The sequence below is a fragment of the Polypterus senegalus genome, chromosome 6 (assembly GCF_016835505.1).
Source record: "Polypterus senegalus isolate Bchr_013 chromosome 6, ASM1683550v1, whole genome shotgun sequence".
Taxonomy (NCBI): Eukaryota; Metazoa; Chordata; class Cladistia; order Polypteriformes; family Polypteridae; genus Polypterus; species Polypterus senegalus.
Window position 1 is genome coordinate 74,873,423 of NC_053159.1, and position 18,025 is coordinate 74,891,447.

At 37.0% G+C, this 18,025-nt stretch overlaps 1 protein-coding gene across 1 annotated transcript in view; it reads right to left on the reverse strand.

Annotated features, from left to right (window-relative positions):
• Positions 1-16,159, reverse strand: part of zgc:112416 (uncharacterized protein LOC550509 homolog) — a 69,128-nt gene extending 52,969 nt beyond the window's left edge. The window contains exons 1-2 of the mRNA XM_039756352.1: positions 15,857-16,159; positions 6,758-6,818 (exon numbers count right to left, since the gene is read on the reverse strand). Coding sequence (XP_039612286.1) covers positions 6,758-6,818; positions 15,857-15,913 — 118 coding nt within the window. The 5' untranslated portion in view covers positions 15,914-16,159. The remainder of the gene's footprint in view (positions 1-6,757; positions 6,819-15,856) is intronic.
• Between the last annotated feature and the right edge of the window lie 1,866 nt (positions 16,160-18,025).

Genomic DNA, 18,025 nt, shown 5'->3' on the forward strand with positions numbered 1-18,025 from the left:
GTAACCAGTGTAGTGACATCAAAACTGGAGAGATGTGCTCTGATTTTCTTTTTCTAGTTAAGATTCTTGGAAGCTGCATTCTGCACTAATCGTAATCGATTCATGTCTTTCTTGAGTTAGGTCAGAGTCAATAATTACCCCTAAATTCTTTACCTCTGTCTCGACATTTAAGCCTAATGGATCAAGTTTATTTATAATACCCTCATTATATCCATTTTTTCCAATCACTAAGATCACATTTTGGGGTTGAATTGCATGGTAGTTTAGAGTGACACCCAATTAAAGAGTTCCATTTGCTTTTTCTTGTCATGTAAAATTTCAATACTAATGTCCACTTGCCTTTTAGGCTGATTGAGAAGTAAAGCAACAGAAGTCTTTGATTTCTACGAAATTCTCTGGTGGACATAAACATGAGAAGAACAAAGTGTGAATGTGACCTCACAACAGAAAACTCCAATGCATGTGAACAAACACTAGTTACAAAAGCTTATTGTAATTAGAATTTGGTAGGTTTATGAAAAGGTCAGATAAAAATGATGTGGGTCAGTCACTAAATGCAAAGATAAACAGGACACTTGTCCCTTAGTAAAAAAAAATTCTGCCAATTGTTTCAAATTGTTTTCCTATTTTGAAAATTTTCCTTTGTCCTGGAACCATGTATATGTGTAGTAGAAGGGTGTTGTAGCTTGTTAGCCAATATGGGTGCAATGAGAAGTCAAGCAAATTGACAGCTTTCATTGGCTAACTGAACTGATCACAATATGCAAGCTTTCAAAGCAGGTCAGGCTTCTTCTTCAGGCAAGTTTGATAAGTTTTAAATAAGTAGGATGAACTTTTACGAGTCATGGAGAGCCATGAAACTTCAGGTACTGTGGCTTTTGTTGACTGCTGAGAACCTACTTAAACTTCTTTCTTCAGATACTATTTTAATACAATCAGATGGAATGGAAAAGGCAGGAGAGGTCTGGAAATGAGTGATTGCATAATGGTGAAAAAGTGAGCACATTCCAATTAAAACTAAAATGTGTTATCTGGTTATTGAACTGCTTTCTAAATTTGTCCATGTTACTGTGTAGGGAAATAAGTTAAATATTCCTGATTAATATTTGTTAACTCAGGAACAAAAATGATTCCTACTTTATAAATATTCTAATGAATGAATCATTCTTTCCATAAAATGCTGTTGGCCTAACCAGGCGAACATAAGAATGAACAAACTTCAGTTAGCATGTTGGATTTGTGGATACACGCTGGACTTACTCTGTTTGCCTGCAGTACAACTAAGCAGATTTGACCGTGCCTTATATCCCACCTACAAGCCTGTGATGACAGCAGAAATTCTCTTGTAAATTCATTTACAGATGGAAGGATTCAGTTCATTCTGTAGACGTTCAAATAACAACAGTCCAGGGGAAAAGGTGTTAAAGGTTGAATTGAATTCTACAGACAGTATTCTGGCATAAGGTCCTTTACAGACAAGTTTCTGGTATAAAAGGTTCACCTCTCTGCACTCAGTACTTGCAGACAAACTGATATATATTATAAACAAATCACAAGAAACACCACAGTTTTAAACATAAGGCATTGCATACAAGAAGCCCAAATTACAGCAAACCCCGTGTTTGTTTGTCTTCATTGTTGTTTGACATTGCTTGCTACTTTTTTTGAATAATATGGAAAGTAAAAGTTGTAAGGAAGGACTGCTGGACCTATGCCCTTTGTCTACCAGTGCATCAGAGCTAATCACTGGACTGTAAGCAAAGTTGGGGAAAGAGCAAAGAAGCCTGGATGTGCAATAGATACAAACCTTAACAGCCTTCTATCATCACTGGCAAAATAAAATCGCTGGTGAATAAAATGGACACGCTCTCAATGCTGAACAGAAGCCAAAGGGAATACAAACTCAGTAGTCTCATGTGCTTCATGTAGATGTGGCTTAGAGCTGAATCTCTGGACTCCCTGGTTGTAATGGATGAACTTAAAATCATGCCAATGGACAGAAATGGGTGCTAAAAAGTAAGAAGAAGGCAGTGCACTTGCAGTTTTTATGAATGACAAATGGTGCAGCCCCAGACACATTACAATTAAATCACAGGTATGTAACCCAAATGTTGAGTTACTCAAGGTGAGCTTGTAACCTTATTATATGCTGAGGGAGTTTTAACGTCCCCCACTTAGCAGTCATTGCAACCAAAACAGACACAGTATATTCTGTGGTAAGCAAACTCACTATTGACCATCCCAGTGGATTCATCATAATTTCTGCCGACTTTAATCATGTTTCTCTTTTTTCTCTGCCCACGACAATTTTTACTAGTTTGTGGACTGTACAACAAGGGAAAACAGGATCCTGTACTTGTTATAATGTATGCCAGTGTTAAAGATGCTTATACTTCTGTTGCTTTGCCACCTTTGGACTGATCTGACCATGATTTAGTACAGCTCAAACCCTCATATAAACCCATTGTTTAGAAGCAACCAGTCATCCCCAGGACCAGGCAGAAATGGACATCAGGGAAAGAAAGCCTTTGAAAGCACAGATTGTGACAGGCTTTTTTAGTGACAAGTGGTGAGAACATTAAGGGACATTAAGGTTTTGTGTGGATAACACAGTTCCCACAAAGACAGTGCGCTGTTTTCCCAATATTAAACCACGGATCACAAAAGACCTAAAACCCTACTAAATAGCAAGAAGAGGGCCTTCAAATCTGGAGATAAGGAGGAAATCAAGCAGGTGCAGTCAGAACTAAAGAAGCAGCTCCACGAAGGGAAAGCTCACTACAGTGACAAACTGAACCAGTTCTTCAACAGATTTGACTTATCTTTGTCAGTTGTTCACTCCCCCGAAACAATGCTAGCCTCTGTGTGCAAGCTCAGAAAGGTTGTGGAATCCCAACTGCCATCTCAATCCTATAATTATATCACACCTGTGGTCTCCAGCCCTCTTCCACTTTATGGACTGACTGTCACAAGTAAGAGGGAGCTAGAACACTGCATGAACAAGACTGTGGGGTCAAATGAAATCAGCAGCCAGCTCCATGGAGTCTTTCAGCACTTCTTCTTTCTTTCCTCATGTTTGCAGAAGGTTCTCCAGCTGTGGAAACCATCTTATGTGGCCCCAGTGTCAAAGAAAGGGCATTCCAGTGATCCCAATTACTTCATACACCAAGAAGACCTTTGAGCGGCTGGTCCTGAAACAGCTTCATCACCTGGTTTCAGAACACTTTCAACATCTGCAGTTTGACTAACCGGCATATGTAGGTGTGTACAATGCTCTGATCCACAGCAATGGCAGCAGCAACATTTAGTTATACAGCACATTTTCATACAAACAATGTAGCTGCTTTGCAAGATGAATCAAAGGTATATGTTTAAAAGCAACATAAAAATTAAATTGTAGTAGAACCATTAGTCCCATTTTGCTTTAAAATTGCTCATTTTCTCCAGTAAGCACAGTCAGCCTTTAATTTATGGGAAATGGAAAGGTAACACACATCACAAGTGGAAACAAATGAGGTGAAAATTCTTTCATGACTTGCCGGGGAATGCACTTGCTACAGGGACCCTGAATGTTTCCTTTCTTTTTCCCTCTTCAGGGGTTGAGAGCCACCTGCTTGTTGGGCTATTTATTTATTTCATCATCAATCACCTTCTTTTTGTCTTCCAGATTATTCTTCTCTTCCTTATGTAATTGCTTTCCCTTAGGATTAATAAAATGTATCAAATTTAACCTAATCTACTCTAAAAGACACCACAGATTCCAAAATCTACAAATTTATCATCTGTCTGCCTGTGCTCTACAAAATATTTTCTGCAGGCATAGCAAATAAAATACTTGCACACATCACAGATAATGATATACAGATAATGATATATGTCATGTCTGGGAACCATTTTCCAGACTCTAAGAAGGTAAGCATTTCCAACTTGGGATGAGAGGGTGCGCTGACACTAACGTTATCCTCTCCTTTTCTCGAGCTGCAAGCCACCACCCAAGGAGGACACCTCGTTAAATGTCAAAGTCTGAGAAGGTCCCGCCCCTTCCTGCCCCATCCCAGAAGGAGGCATTTCATATTGACTTAACTGCCGCTAAAGACAGAGCTCCCTGTAATTGATACTTGAGTCTAAAGGCAGTCTAGCCACTTGTTTGATTTCTGTTATATGGGCCAGAATACATTTTGTATAATAATGATATAGTATTTGGAAAGTTATATAATAGTCAAAAACATCAGGCATCAATTATTTAATACATTTCATTTACCACCTCTCTCATGCACAAAGTGCTTAAATTTCCTTGAAGCATGAATCTGGTAAATAAATATTAACAAAAGAAATAGGTACGAAATTGTCATTATAAAAAAGAACAAGAGCTTGTAAACACTAGAACATAGAAATATGAAAATAAACCCAAATTAAAACCATAGACCATGGACCCACCTGAGTCTGGGCTTGGGCTACTTATAGCCTATTATTAGTGATGAATTAATGATTCCAGTGAAACTGAATTCTCAGGAAAACTTAGAATTTAACTTTTTAAAAAAAATCTCAAAATTATTTAATTTTGAGACCAATGAAATTCACCAAAAAAGGAAGGCATTTATTATATTTAAAAAAAACTTTTTTCCTTTTATTTTCATCTCTTCTAAAATCTTGTGGTAATGTTGAAACAAAGACTACAGATCCCACATGGATCAGACAGAAGGAGCACACTGGGGTCGATAGGGTGTTGTCTTGATCCTGAGCAAATTTTAAGCATGAGCATCAGAAAAAGCACAATCTCATTTAAGACTGCAGCCTTACTGGATTACAGCTTTTGTCTAGGAGTATTGGTTTATTCATGATGAATTTCCAAAAGTCACTTTTCCCCTTCTAATTTTTATCTGGACCATTTCTGAGAAATTACAGTCTACAGTGTTGCCAGACCCTTAGGAAGCAATGGTTTCTTTCTTTCTACCAACCACCACAACATTAAACAACATTAAAAAAAAACTCTTTTTAGTGTATTTTGGGATTGCAAAATCGCAAGCAAAATTAATTTTAATGTAAATTTCTTTAACCTGTATGTGAAAGGGTAGTATTAGCTACATAGTTCTAGCAACCTATTATAAAGTAGTTTGTGATGTTATTATAATTTAAATAACCTATGGAATAAGATTTGGCTCACCAGGCAGTGGTGAAATGGTTTGTCAAGTGTGCGGAGTGGAATTTTATTGTACTTTCTACACATGATAATAAATCTGAAATAAACAGATTGCACTATAACTTTTATTAAAACAAAACAATATATTTTTTTAAAAAGCCAACAGAACTGTCCACCTGCATATTGTTCTTGATTTTGCAATACCAATCAATCCCTAGCATTGCACACTATTTGTGGAGTGTTATGTGCATATATGATAAGCAAAATACTGATGAAACTAAAAAAAGGACAAATAATATGATAGACATGCGGAATGAATCACAATTGTTTTCTATAGTACACACTAATTTCCTCTTGTTTATAATATGATGGAAAGGGAAAGACTAAGAATAGAATTTTGAGTGAGTAAAAGTAATTGGTAACTTTTGCCTTCTCTTGCTGGTAGGCATTTATTCAAATCAATTTTATGATAAGGCTTTTGAAGTTTTGATGACAATCCAGAGTTGTGATTTGTAGCAATTGTAATTGAAGTTTGAATTACTCATCTTTATAATATTACCTAATATTACTACAGGTGCCTTTTGTGAACTGCCCAGGGGCCCTCACACAGGAGATGCTTTCCTCAGTCCATACTTAAAAACTACGCTGAGTCATGTAAACACACTAGCTGCTAGCCAGCCGCTAACTCAGCTAACAATTCTAATAATAATAATAATACAACTAATAATGTCAAACAGGCACAGGTGATGCAAAAGTGCTGCATGCTGTTGCCTGGACACAGAAAATGAGAAGCAAGACAATAAAGTATTCCAGGAAAAGGTGTGACACTATTATTGTCTCTGTCAATGGTAGTTGTATTGTGTCTGAAATGGGATAGGCAGGGCAAAGTACATGCCATATTTGCATTTCCATGTTTCCAGCTTATTGTTTAAATTAATTGTTCCCTAGATTGCTAAAATGTGTTGTTTAATGCACTGATTTAGTCAGATTGTACATTTCTTTATTATGGAAATTAGATCTAACAATAGTTGTGGATATACAGTAAAAAAGGAATTTTACCTCAGAAATACTGTACATCAAGGAAACAAAGAGTAGATATAAAACTGTAAGATATTAATTTTATGTAACAGAATTTGGTTTTGGAAGGCTAAGCACCTTCTTTATTTGTCCATGTAAATTCACAAACATTACAATGTTACTGTATTATGAGATGCAGAAGTGTATCCTGTCAGCATCATACATGTAGAGAGCACCAGCTCTGATTACTGTTATGTTTCATCAGTTCGTCACTGGCCGCATTTAAGTATCCACGCTATTTACTCATACCAGGCCAGTCAAAACTTGCCAGTTATCTTAATATGTACATCTCTGGATGAAGGAGAAATTGAGATTCCAGGTAAAAATACTTGTGGACATGGTATGCTGCAGAGAAGTGATGTGAATGCAAATAAAAGCAAAATTAGACAGAATGTTGTGTTGTGTTGTGTTGTGAATGTTGTGTTCTAGTTCACATAAAACAAAATATATCCAATGGAATAGTGAAACTATAGCAAAAGGGATTCCAAAAGACAACATTGGCCAAGACCCAGCACCACCCTCTATTTCCAAATTCCTTACTTGATGTAGAATATGCCGTTTCTGATCTCTCATCTGCATTCTCTCGTTCATTCTCCAATTTCTGTCAAAAAAAAAAAATCAAAACCATCACTGTCTGAAATTACTTCAAAAATAGATTTGCTCTAAGGAGCTGTTTTCCTAGCCAGTTAAACTCTCTGCAAACTTTACTAACAACTTAAGATTAGATCTTAGCACTATATGTCACAATATTTATAGTTCTTAAAACTTTCACTGTATCCTGTGCAATAACAATAACCTTTAACTTGAAGGCAGGTAAGAAATAAGTTTTTCTATCTGGTCTTCTGAAACTCATTTCTGTTTTAAGTAGACCACATATTGCCTTAAAACCCACAACCAGCTTATTTATCCATAGTCCACTTTGACCTCTTTAACATTCCATTTCTTATGTACTTTATTGTGCTGCACTGCAAACAGGTTTTGCAGTCTGAAGTGGAAAATCAAAATAGCCAGCCAGCCACCATGCAGACCTGGGATAAGGTACTGTTTGGCTCAAAAGCAGAAAGATGACTTCTGTGTTTGTGCGCTTATGAAGTAAACTTCTTTCCTCATTGTTTATAGCCAGAAACGAATTTTCCTAAATGATCAATAATAAAGCAATTATGTTACAAAGGTAAAAAAAATTAAATAAAAATTAACAGTGGGATGAAAACAAAAACACCTGGCAAAAATAAGCATTCCTGACATTTGTTGCCATGATGTCACATGTCATGCAGAATGCTTATCACTTGTCTACTAACACAAAGCATAAGTATTCAAAGAGAGTGGTATATATGAAAAGTAAATGAAATCACCATAATAACAATACAAATATAAACAAAAACAAAGCAATATTTTTATTGCCAACATGTCACTAGTGTGTATGGCAACTTGCAATTGCTGGTGTGATGCCTGGCAGTTTGATCATGTAGTTTTATCGGTCATCTTATTTATGACAATAATTATTTAATCTGTATAATCTTTAATTGTACAGACTTTGTTTATAAAGAAAAAAAAACTTTTGTTAACCCAGGTTTAATAGCTTTTTGATGTTGGTTTTGACACAGTTTTGCTTTCAACTTCATGCTCATATATTCTTTATGTTTTGTTGCTGTTTATTTAGATCTTGATGCAGACCTCTGCCCTGGACCTTTGCCTCACTCACAGAAGCTATTCTGACATATTTGGTCCTCTTTATGAATAGATTAAATTAGTAATGATATAGATATACTCTTGTTCCTTGACAATCATCCTCATCTACATTAACAAAACTGCACAATTGCAGAAGAAAATGAAAGACAATATCAACAAACTAAACCTCATTTTGCAAAAGACAAAAGTTTTCTCTGTGGAATGAATTTAATTTTTCTTTCCTAAGCCAATACCTGACAATAGTTATCCTTAAATATAGCCTGGTGTATGGCAACATTTGATTTGTTTTAAACACGTGATCCTTTTTCACAGTTCTCTTTTTCATGATTTCATATAATAATTCCAAAAACAACTGGTGTATTTGATTAACAACATTTACTTGTATATATATATATATATATATATATATATATATATATATATATATATATATATATATATATATATATATATATATATATAGGAGACAGCTGGGACCCAGCCAGGACGCCCCTGAAATGGAAGTTTTGGGGAAGGCAGTTTTTTGAGGACACTGCCTCCCCCAAAATGCTAGATGGCAGCTTCCCTGGAGTGTAATGGTGCCCCGGATCCCCGCATGGCATCCTGGGACTTGTAGTTTGGTTTCTCAGCCCTGTTGGGTACAGCGGGTGTGAGCTGCGAGAGGACGAGCCATGTCTCATTCATAGTACTCCCAAGTCACAAGGACGGAAGCTCTAAAGTACTTCTGGGTTGAAGAAAAAAGCCAGTTATCCTTCTGACCCGGAAATGCAGGCGAGTCATGTGAACAGAAGAGGAGAAGCACTTCCAGGTCAAAAGACTGCTAGAGAGTCAGGTGGAGGTGGACGAAGCTTGCTGGGTGGTGCGGTGGAGAAAGAAAAAGAGAGAATTGTGTTTATTTATTTGTGGCTGTGGTGCTTGGGGCACTGTATAAGAAAAAAGAATAAAAATCTGTGACCCTGTATCTGTCTGTTGGGGTTAAAGGGGGACAACAGTGACCCCAGCATACAATTTTCACAATATATATATATATATACCTAGTGAGCAAAGCGAGCAGGGTGTGAAGCCCCCTAGTATATATATATATATAATGCAAAACTGACTGTGTCACACACTCATTCACTCATCAACAAAAACACTCTTTCCCAATTAGATAAACAGATGAAATTTGGTCAGATGGTACATCTTTCTCAGAAGGTATCTCCTAAGAAAGGACATTTCAATATATCAAAATTTATCAGTCTGCGGTGGGCTGGTGCCCTGCCTGGGGTTTGTTTCCTGCCTTGCACCCTATGTTGGCTAGGATTGGCTCCAGCAGACCCCGTGACCCTGTAGTTTGGGTATAGCGGGTTACATACTGGATGGATGGATGAATATTTATCACTACACCCAATCCTCCTAGAAAAAATAAATACTCCAAAATTTTAAAAATGCCTTGAAGGATTTGATTGAAATTTGGTGACATTATAGAAAAAACAAAATTAGCCAATGTGTTTTTTTTATTTCTTTATATTTGTTTGTAATAAAGCTGTAATGAATAGACTATTCTTAGACATAGCAACATATTTTTGCTTTAGTCGTGATAATGTGGAAAAATGGTGGGTGTAGTTCAATGCAAACGAATACTGCAAGCAGAAGAGCACCACTGTAGAAGCTGAGGTTTTAATCGCATAGAGAAAAGGAGCTGTTGAGGAGTGAGGAAGTGTAGCTGTTCTACACAGGAAAAAGAAAAGTTAGGCAAATTCAGAGATGTGGTTATCAAATGGCCTCCCTGGATACATGCAGAACTCACCATTCTATCGGCTTCTTCTTACTGCTCGCAATGTAGTAGAATATAGGTACATACAAATTCAAGCCATATTGAATTGTTAAGTGCTCTTATATACATTAACCTCAAAGAACAGGGTTAGCTTGGTCATAAAATACATGCAATATTGCAGAGAAATGTTGGGCCCACTTGGAGGACAAATCCCAGTTTGCTGCCATGTTTCATGTACCAGCCCACTTGAAGCCCTGGGTACAACACAATCTGGGAGCAAAGGCATGATTTAGTCAGTTTAAACACTTGCATAGTTCAGTAAAGGAGTCCCCCAAAGACAGATAATAGAGGAGGGGGACATTGTACAGAGTTCACAATATTATTTATTTTCACCTGTATTTATCTGTACAATGCTTAAAATGTTGAGTTCATCCCATGGACCACATAAATACACAGCTTGTAAACGTTAGTGCTGTATTTAATAGGTTCAAGGAAACCACGATTCAGTGTAAGTTACTTTTGATATGAACCCTCCAAAACTTAGTAACTGTATAAAATTACACATTAAAGCATTAGATTCAAAGCTACCACATTTACAGGATCTGTGACAGAGTGAAATTACTGTTGTATTTTTGTAACTAAAATTCACATTATTCCAACTAATTACTTGTTGGAATTCAAAAGAATACATTTTCCTCTAAAATATTGTTTTGCAATGACTGTGAACAAAAGCCATGTCATTAGAAAAAATAAGAACTGACCTACGGCAAGAATGTTTTACTCATGTACAATTGTATATGTTATATTCAATAGTTGTGCATTGGTGGCACTGCTGCCTTTTAATCAGGAGACCAAATTTCATGCCCCAGGTCCTCCCTGTGTGGAGTTTCCATGTTCTCTCCATGCGTGCTTCGGTTTTCTTTCAATGTTCTGATTTCCTCCCATAGTTCAATTATATGCAGGTTAAGTGGATTGGTGACTCTCAATTGGCTGTGGTGTGCACTGAAATAGGCTGAAACACTATCCAAGGACTGTTCTGGCCTTGCACCATATGCTTGCTGGGCTAGGCTCTAGCTCCACCATGACCCTGCTGAGGATTAGTTGGTATTAAAAAATGTTATGGTATGTTCAAGAGTTAGGAGCTCAAGTGAACTAATTAAATTAGCCCTTCAGCTGAAAAAAAAACAAATATACAGAAAAAGTACTCAGTTACTTGGACAGTACTTCTGATACATCAGATTAACCCTCAGCATTATAACCAAGGCCCACTGTTTTAGGAAATTTCCTGGGCATAGCCAGGCAACACAGCTAGTTGTTACTACAGTGTAAAAATAAAACTTACTTCAACCACTTTTTATTACCTGTCTGTTTTTGTCCAGTCCAGAAACGTAATATGATCAAAACATAGGCTTTTTTTCCTATGAAAATTAAAAGATTTCTTGAGACATTTCATTGTTTTTTCTGTTGTCTTTGGTAAGTTCAGTTCCCAAGGGCCCACAGGCTTTTCATCATTTAATTTTACTTAAGCTCTGAATTACTTTAATTAGTTTTAAGGATGTTTCTATAATAAACATGTATGCTCTTTGGGTGTCAGTGTGATGCAGCAGATTGCTTTGCTGTCACACGGTGATTATATCCCAATTTGGTTTATCCTCTATGTAGAGACTCATGTTTTCTTTGTGTGTCAGCAGACAAGCAAACGTTAACTGGCTTAGCAGAAGTGAGCATGGGTGTTGTAAATGACTGACACCAGTCAAGTTTGGTTTGAATCTTGCAACTATGGCTACTGAAACAGCCTCTAAATCCAATTCAATAATAAAAGATGGGCAATTATTTACTTGTCAAGGCATTACTCACTTCATTATATGACTTTTATTAGCAGTTGTTATAATATCAATGTACATGCAACCTACTGATACACTAACAATTCACAATAATTTGCTTATACATTGTACAACCATGTGTCATAAGTGCATACTAATATTTATTACTATGGTAAGTGAGGTAATAAGGCTCATTATATGAACACTGGTGAGCCACAGGAAAACAAATACAGTGTAGATAAAAGAAGAAGAATCTTATTTTTCTCACCCAGCTTAATACCAGAGGCCATAAAGTTCTAGCAAACTTGCTCAGCAGTGGAAAAATGATCAATACTTTATTTTTATGCTCATAAGTTCTTTTCTATCTTACATCTCAGATCTGTGAAGAAGTGGGATATAATTTATATAATGCCTATATAAATATATATAAAGAAACTGTGTAATCAGGCTAGGAGACTTTCAGACAGCCTAAATCATCACTGCACTACTAACCCAATCCATTCTTCTTCTTCTTTCAGCTGCTAAAATTGAGTACCATAGTCTGATTTTAATTGCCTATTTATCTGCATTAAAAATGCTGCTTTGATTTTCAGTGTTATTTATAACTGCTTAACACAGGTTAAGGCAAACATATAAGTGGAATTATGCTTTTTGGACACTATTTCACCTTGAGAATTTATTATTTGTGACTTGTAAAATAACTGTTAAAAAAGAATAATGAAACCAGAATCTTAAAAGGAAAAAAAAAGAAAAAAGGAGACTGAAACCAATAAACATGGTTACCTGTATATCTGCAAATACCTGTAGGAACAATATATAATTTTCTATATTTCAGAATCCACACACTGTATAAAGAGCAAAATACTGTAAATTCAAAACTATGTAACAATTCAGAAACCGCAAATAATAAATGCTCTGTATAATCTACCTTGCCAGCTGGAAAAGAACTACTCCGGTCCTTTTAAAGAAAGTACAATTTGAACGACCTATATGGAACTAAAGTATAATATTCTTTGTAATCAACATGTACCTCCAAGTATAAAATTTGCCTTTTTAGGAAATATTATTTTGTATTGTTGTTCAAGGTCCAGCTGCACTGTGGTCCTGCTCTGGATGGTTGGGTTTGGAAGATGAATGGATGGATGGATGGACTGTTGTTCGTTGACTCAACCTCGACTTATCTATAATTTAAAAAAATTTGCAGATTTCTGCTCAAACACTGTATGTGGGCAATAGAACTGTTTTGTCACTTGTAACATTATATCTGCATTTGCAGCTGTCCATTATTAATATTTCTATCCTTCCATCCATCCATTCACTGAACTAAATTAATTTACTTATGGTTGTAGGCAGTTACGCATCTGGCATGATATTGAATCAACCCTAAAAGAGATGCTAGTCTATTGCAGGGCATACTAGCTTGCGTAGTCACAATCATAAACCAGAATGACTTAGAGTCTCCAATTTATCTAACACATGTATATTAATTGTGTAAGGAAAACTGGAGTACCACAAGAAATAAATTATATAGACAGGGAGAATGACCAAACTCAACACAGACAGCAACAACACTGGAATTTTTACCTGGTATCTTGGTTTTCTTGCATAATGGTGCCTCCTTAATTTACTTTTTAGACTTAAATAAGAATTGAGCATCTAACTGAAATGGCTAGATATAAACTCAAATGCTAGAAAGAAAAAATTGGGATACAAGGAGAGACACAAAAATAACCGGACTGGGCTTGGAGCTTTCCTGGAAAACCGTCTGGTGGTCGGCCAGACATGAATCATAGAACTACTGTATATCCCCTCCTACCTGCCCATTGAAACCGCCAGCTGGCTAGGTATATCATGTGAGTAGCCCAGTCAGTATTTGCACAACAATCACTACATGAGTTGCCGTGATAATGTCGGGTGAAGAAATCGAACAGTGAATCAACATCAAATTTCACGTGAATTTTCTCTTTTTCCATTAAGCAGTTTTTGACTGACAAAAACATTCCTGTCCTCAATCATCCTCCCCATTTGCCCAATTTAGCTCCCTGTGATTTTTGACTTGTTCCCAAAAATCAAAAGTGACCTGAAGGGAACACATTATTCTTCAATGGATGAAGTGCAGACAAAAATGGGAAGCCTGTTGAAGAGCCTCAAGCAAGAAGACTTCCAGCAGTGTTTTAATCAATGGAAGATATGTATGGAGGGGTGGAGAGATCGGGATGGGGAGTATATAGAAGATGATAATGTTTAGAATGCTGTAATTCAGCAATAGATTTTTTTTTTTTACCAATCCGGTTATTTTTGTGTCTCATCTCGTAAACTTATAACAATATTGCCAAGTGATTTTGAATTTAGAAACAGATAAACAACAAATGTATGGCATGCTGGTGGTACTTCTCATATTGTATTTATGTATGCAGATTTTCTCAGTGTAATTTGATTTTCACTGACTTGCTTGATGAGACATGAAATTGGCTGTACATGAGTATGTATCAGTGGGCCTTAAGAAGGACTGGTTCTTGCCTAGTTCGTGCCTTGTTTCCTGCTTAGCCTAACTTGCCACTCTTGATACAGTAACCAATTTCCTCTAGCTGTATTAAAAAAAAAAACCTTATGTAGGGGGAAAGGAAAGTGTCCAAATTTAAAACAGACAGCGACTAGACTGGTATCTGACACAGTCTCCTAGTGTTTCACCAAAGTCTACATCACTTTAGACCCCTAATTTACTTTGAAGACTTGAATGAGAAGTCTAGCATTTGTACATGCTCAAATATTCACATCCAAAGGTCAAATGTGAGTTCTTCCTACACCTGTGGCCTTCCTGAAACTTTCATTTAACAGTTCAAAGCTTTCCAGGAATATTTTCAGTGGATACAGAGGAACAACCTTTTCAAAGTAAATTCTAGCTGGGGCTCTGACTATTAAGTAATCTGTAAGTGGCAGCATGGTGTTGCAGGGATCTACAATCTTACATGCTCATTTGTTACCTGCATGAAAATTCTTACCTCTGTTAAATACTTTTGGCTAACTACCATCATATCAGGACTTCATCTGCTGAGTGATGTACTTTCAGCAAAAGATCACTATCTACTCATTACCAAACAGTGAGGTTTCAGATTAGCAATTATAACACTGACAATTCTGTACAACTTCAAACAAACAAAACCACAATGAAGTATGCACATTATGAACCACAGAGCCTTAGCAACCCAAGACTTCTGGTAAAATAAAAAAACACAAAGTAACCAGTAACCTGTCAAAACAAATGAAAGTATTTCTCTTCTTTTTAACCTGCTTTGTCAGTCATAGGGTTAAGGTGAACTAGAGGCAATTTGGGCAACAGTGGACGCAGGGTAGGAACTACTCTTGAAGGAGACTTTGTTTCATCACAGGGTATATTGTCACAAGACGATTATTTTCAAGTGCAGCCATACTGATTCAGCAACCAGCATTTACTGTACATTCTGTGCCTGTTTGGAGTTTGTATGTTATCCATATTTCTGCATGGAGTTTGTCTCCTGTTACTCTAGTTTTACTCCAGCTGTCTCACAGACATGTGTGCTAGGAAAATGTGCTAGTTAATGTATGAGCAAACACTATGGTTCCTGCCTTATATATGATGCCCTCAGGACAGACTACAATCCACCATGACCCTGAATTGAATTAAGCTTGTTTGAGAATATCATAAAAATATATATTTTCAAGTTCATAAATGTACCAATTTCTTGCAATATAGGCTTTTTTACTTGTTCTTACAAATAATTCTGTAATAAATCATATTTGAACTACTGCCTAAATGCCAACCCCAAGGTGAATGGGAGAGATGTGTCTTTCTGAGAGTCAACTGTATTTGTTTTATGATGAGCTAAAGAGAAAAGAGGCTCCAAGAAGCCAACATTTTTAATGAAAATCCTTATTTGTTAAAATTAAAGCATCTGGATGGAAAAATGCCCATAATAGGCCAATCATGACTATGGACTGAGGATATGCTACAACCTCAAGTACAGGTTCAAATTTGAAATTGAGCTATGGAAATGTTCTGCAAGTGGACTTGAAACCTTTACGTGTCATTTCTTTCAATAAAATTATTACAAAGGGAAATAACTAGTTAAGGTTTTGTATTAATTAACTAATGTAACTATAGTTTCTGTATGTCATCAGCCACTTACCCTGTAATTACTGAAGTCACAAAGTCCTGCAAGGTGAATTACAATAAGACAGTAGATCACAATGACAGAAAAGTGTGAAAACTAAAATGCTTTTTCAACACTGTCTACCATAAGCAGTCCATGGCAAGTTACTACAAGAGCTCCTTTCCTAATGAATCAACTTTAAAATAAATACACAAATAACACATCAAACTGAGAAAATTACCTTTTCCAGAAGCTTAAGTTTCAACCTGGTCATCTGGTCCACGATTGGATCTGCCATTAGGAATGGTCACTCTGTTGAATACTACAGTGTAAAATGAAAGCTTCTTTTCTTTTGATCTAGCTGGTTGATATTTAGATTCCTTTGATGAATAACAATTTTAGAGCATATGAGAACAAGAAATGAATATACTATAATGAATAATCCATGAAGTTTGTTATGAGACAAAATTTCCAGAAATGTGCATTCTCCACATGCTACCATTTGAGAGGCTACTGTGATTCTGGCAAACTCATAGCCACTGCCTTCATGTGTGTACAAGAGTTCCTTCGACCATGGCTGTCTCTAGGCCCAGCCCCAATCTTTCTTCTGGTTGCTAGACACAGAGGCCTTATAAAGACCTGCCATGCTTTTTAGTTGCTAAGGTTGAACCTCACCTGTATATAGCTTCATCTCCATGTAAACAGAGTACAGCTAAGTGATTTAACCAGGAAGCATTTTAAACCAGGCACTTTAGTTAAATTACTCTACAATTATCACAGCCCACTTAGTATGTAAAGGTAGGATCACTATTCACATCAGTTAGACTGAATATGCCTAAATGCTACCCTTTCCAAAACGAAAATTATCAGTGTTTACGCATCTGAACATTTAGGTAAATTTAAACAATGACTGTTGTGAATATATTCTACACATCTATTGATCTGTACATCCATTTTCAGAACATACATACTGCAATCTAGGAATTAGGGAGGACAGATTCTACACTAGCAGGAATATACACAAGGTAAGATCTAGGCTTGGATTAGGCAGCAGACCAGGGCAAATTGATGGCAAAAGATAGCACATAAAAATGAGAATACATCTGTTTCAAAGCAATTTTAAATTAGAAAAATGAACCCTTTAATGTATTAAAAAAAACCACAATACCATATATATATACTGCTCAAAAGAATTAAAGGAACACTTTTTAATCAGAGTATAGCATAAAGTCAATGAAACTTATGGGATATTAATCTGGTCAGTTAAGTAGCAGAGGGGGTTGTTAATCAGTTTCAGCTGCTGTGGTGTTAATGAAATTAACAACAGATGCACTAGAGGGGCAACAATGAGATGACCCCCAAAACAGGAATGGTTTAACAGGTGGAGGCCTTGACATTTTTCCCTCCTCATCTTTTCTGACTGTTTCTTCACTAGTTTTGCATTTGGCTACAGTCAGTGTCACTACTGGTAGCACGAGGCGATACCTGGACCCTACAGAGGTTGCACAGGTAGTCCAACTTCTCCAGGATGGCACATCAATACGTGTCATTGCCAGAAGGTTTGCTGTGTCTCCCTGCACAGTCTCAAGGGCATGGAGGAGATTCTAGGAGACAAGCAGTTACTCTAGGAGAGCTAGAGAGGGCCATAGAAGGTCCATAACCCATCAGCAGGACCAGTATCTGCTCCTTTGGGCAAGGAGGAACAGGATGAGCACTGCCAGAGCCCTACAAAATGACCTCCAGCAGGCCACTGGTGTGAATGTCTCTGACCCTGTGCTTTTTACAGATGAGAGCAGGTTCACTCTGAGCACGTGACAGAAGTGAAAGGGTCTGGAGAAGCCATGGAGAACATTATGCTGCCTGTAACATCATTCAGCATGAGCAGTTTGGTGGTGGGTTAATGATTGTCTGGGGAGGCATATCCATGGAGGGTCACACAGACCGCTAAAGGCTTGACAAAGGCACCTTGGCTGCCATTAGGTATCAGGATGAAATATTGTGTAAATGTTGGGTTCGTGATCTGGTGGTCTGAGACACGAACGCAGAATTCAATGGATGTTCTTCTGAGCGGGCTTTCTTTATTGCATGCGTGCTGTCGATCTGACGTACTAAACCCCCAGTTCCTATCCTTCCTTTTTCTTTCTCCAAATAACCAATAACCACATGATAAATGTCTTTGTGAAATTAAAACTAGTTATAAACTTTGACCAAGGAGTGTTCAGAACTTTTTTTAAAAAAAATCTTCATTATACATGTTTAATTATGCCATCCATTCAGGGTTGCGCCCATCCCAGCAAGCATCGCTCGCGAGGCAGGAGCAAATCCTAAATGGGGCGTCAGCACATCGCAGGGTGAATACGAGCAACACATACAGTAGCGGGGTTAATAAAGCATAACAAAACCCCACATC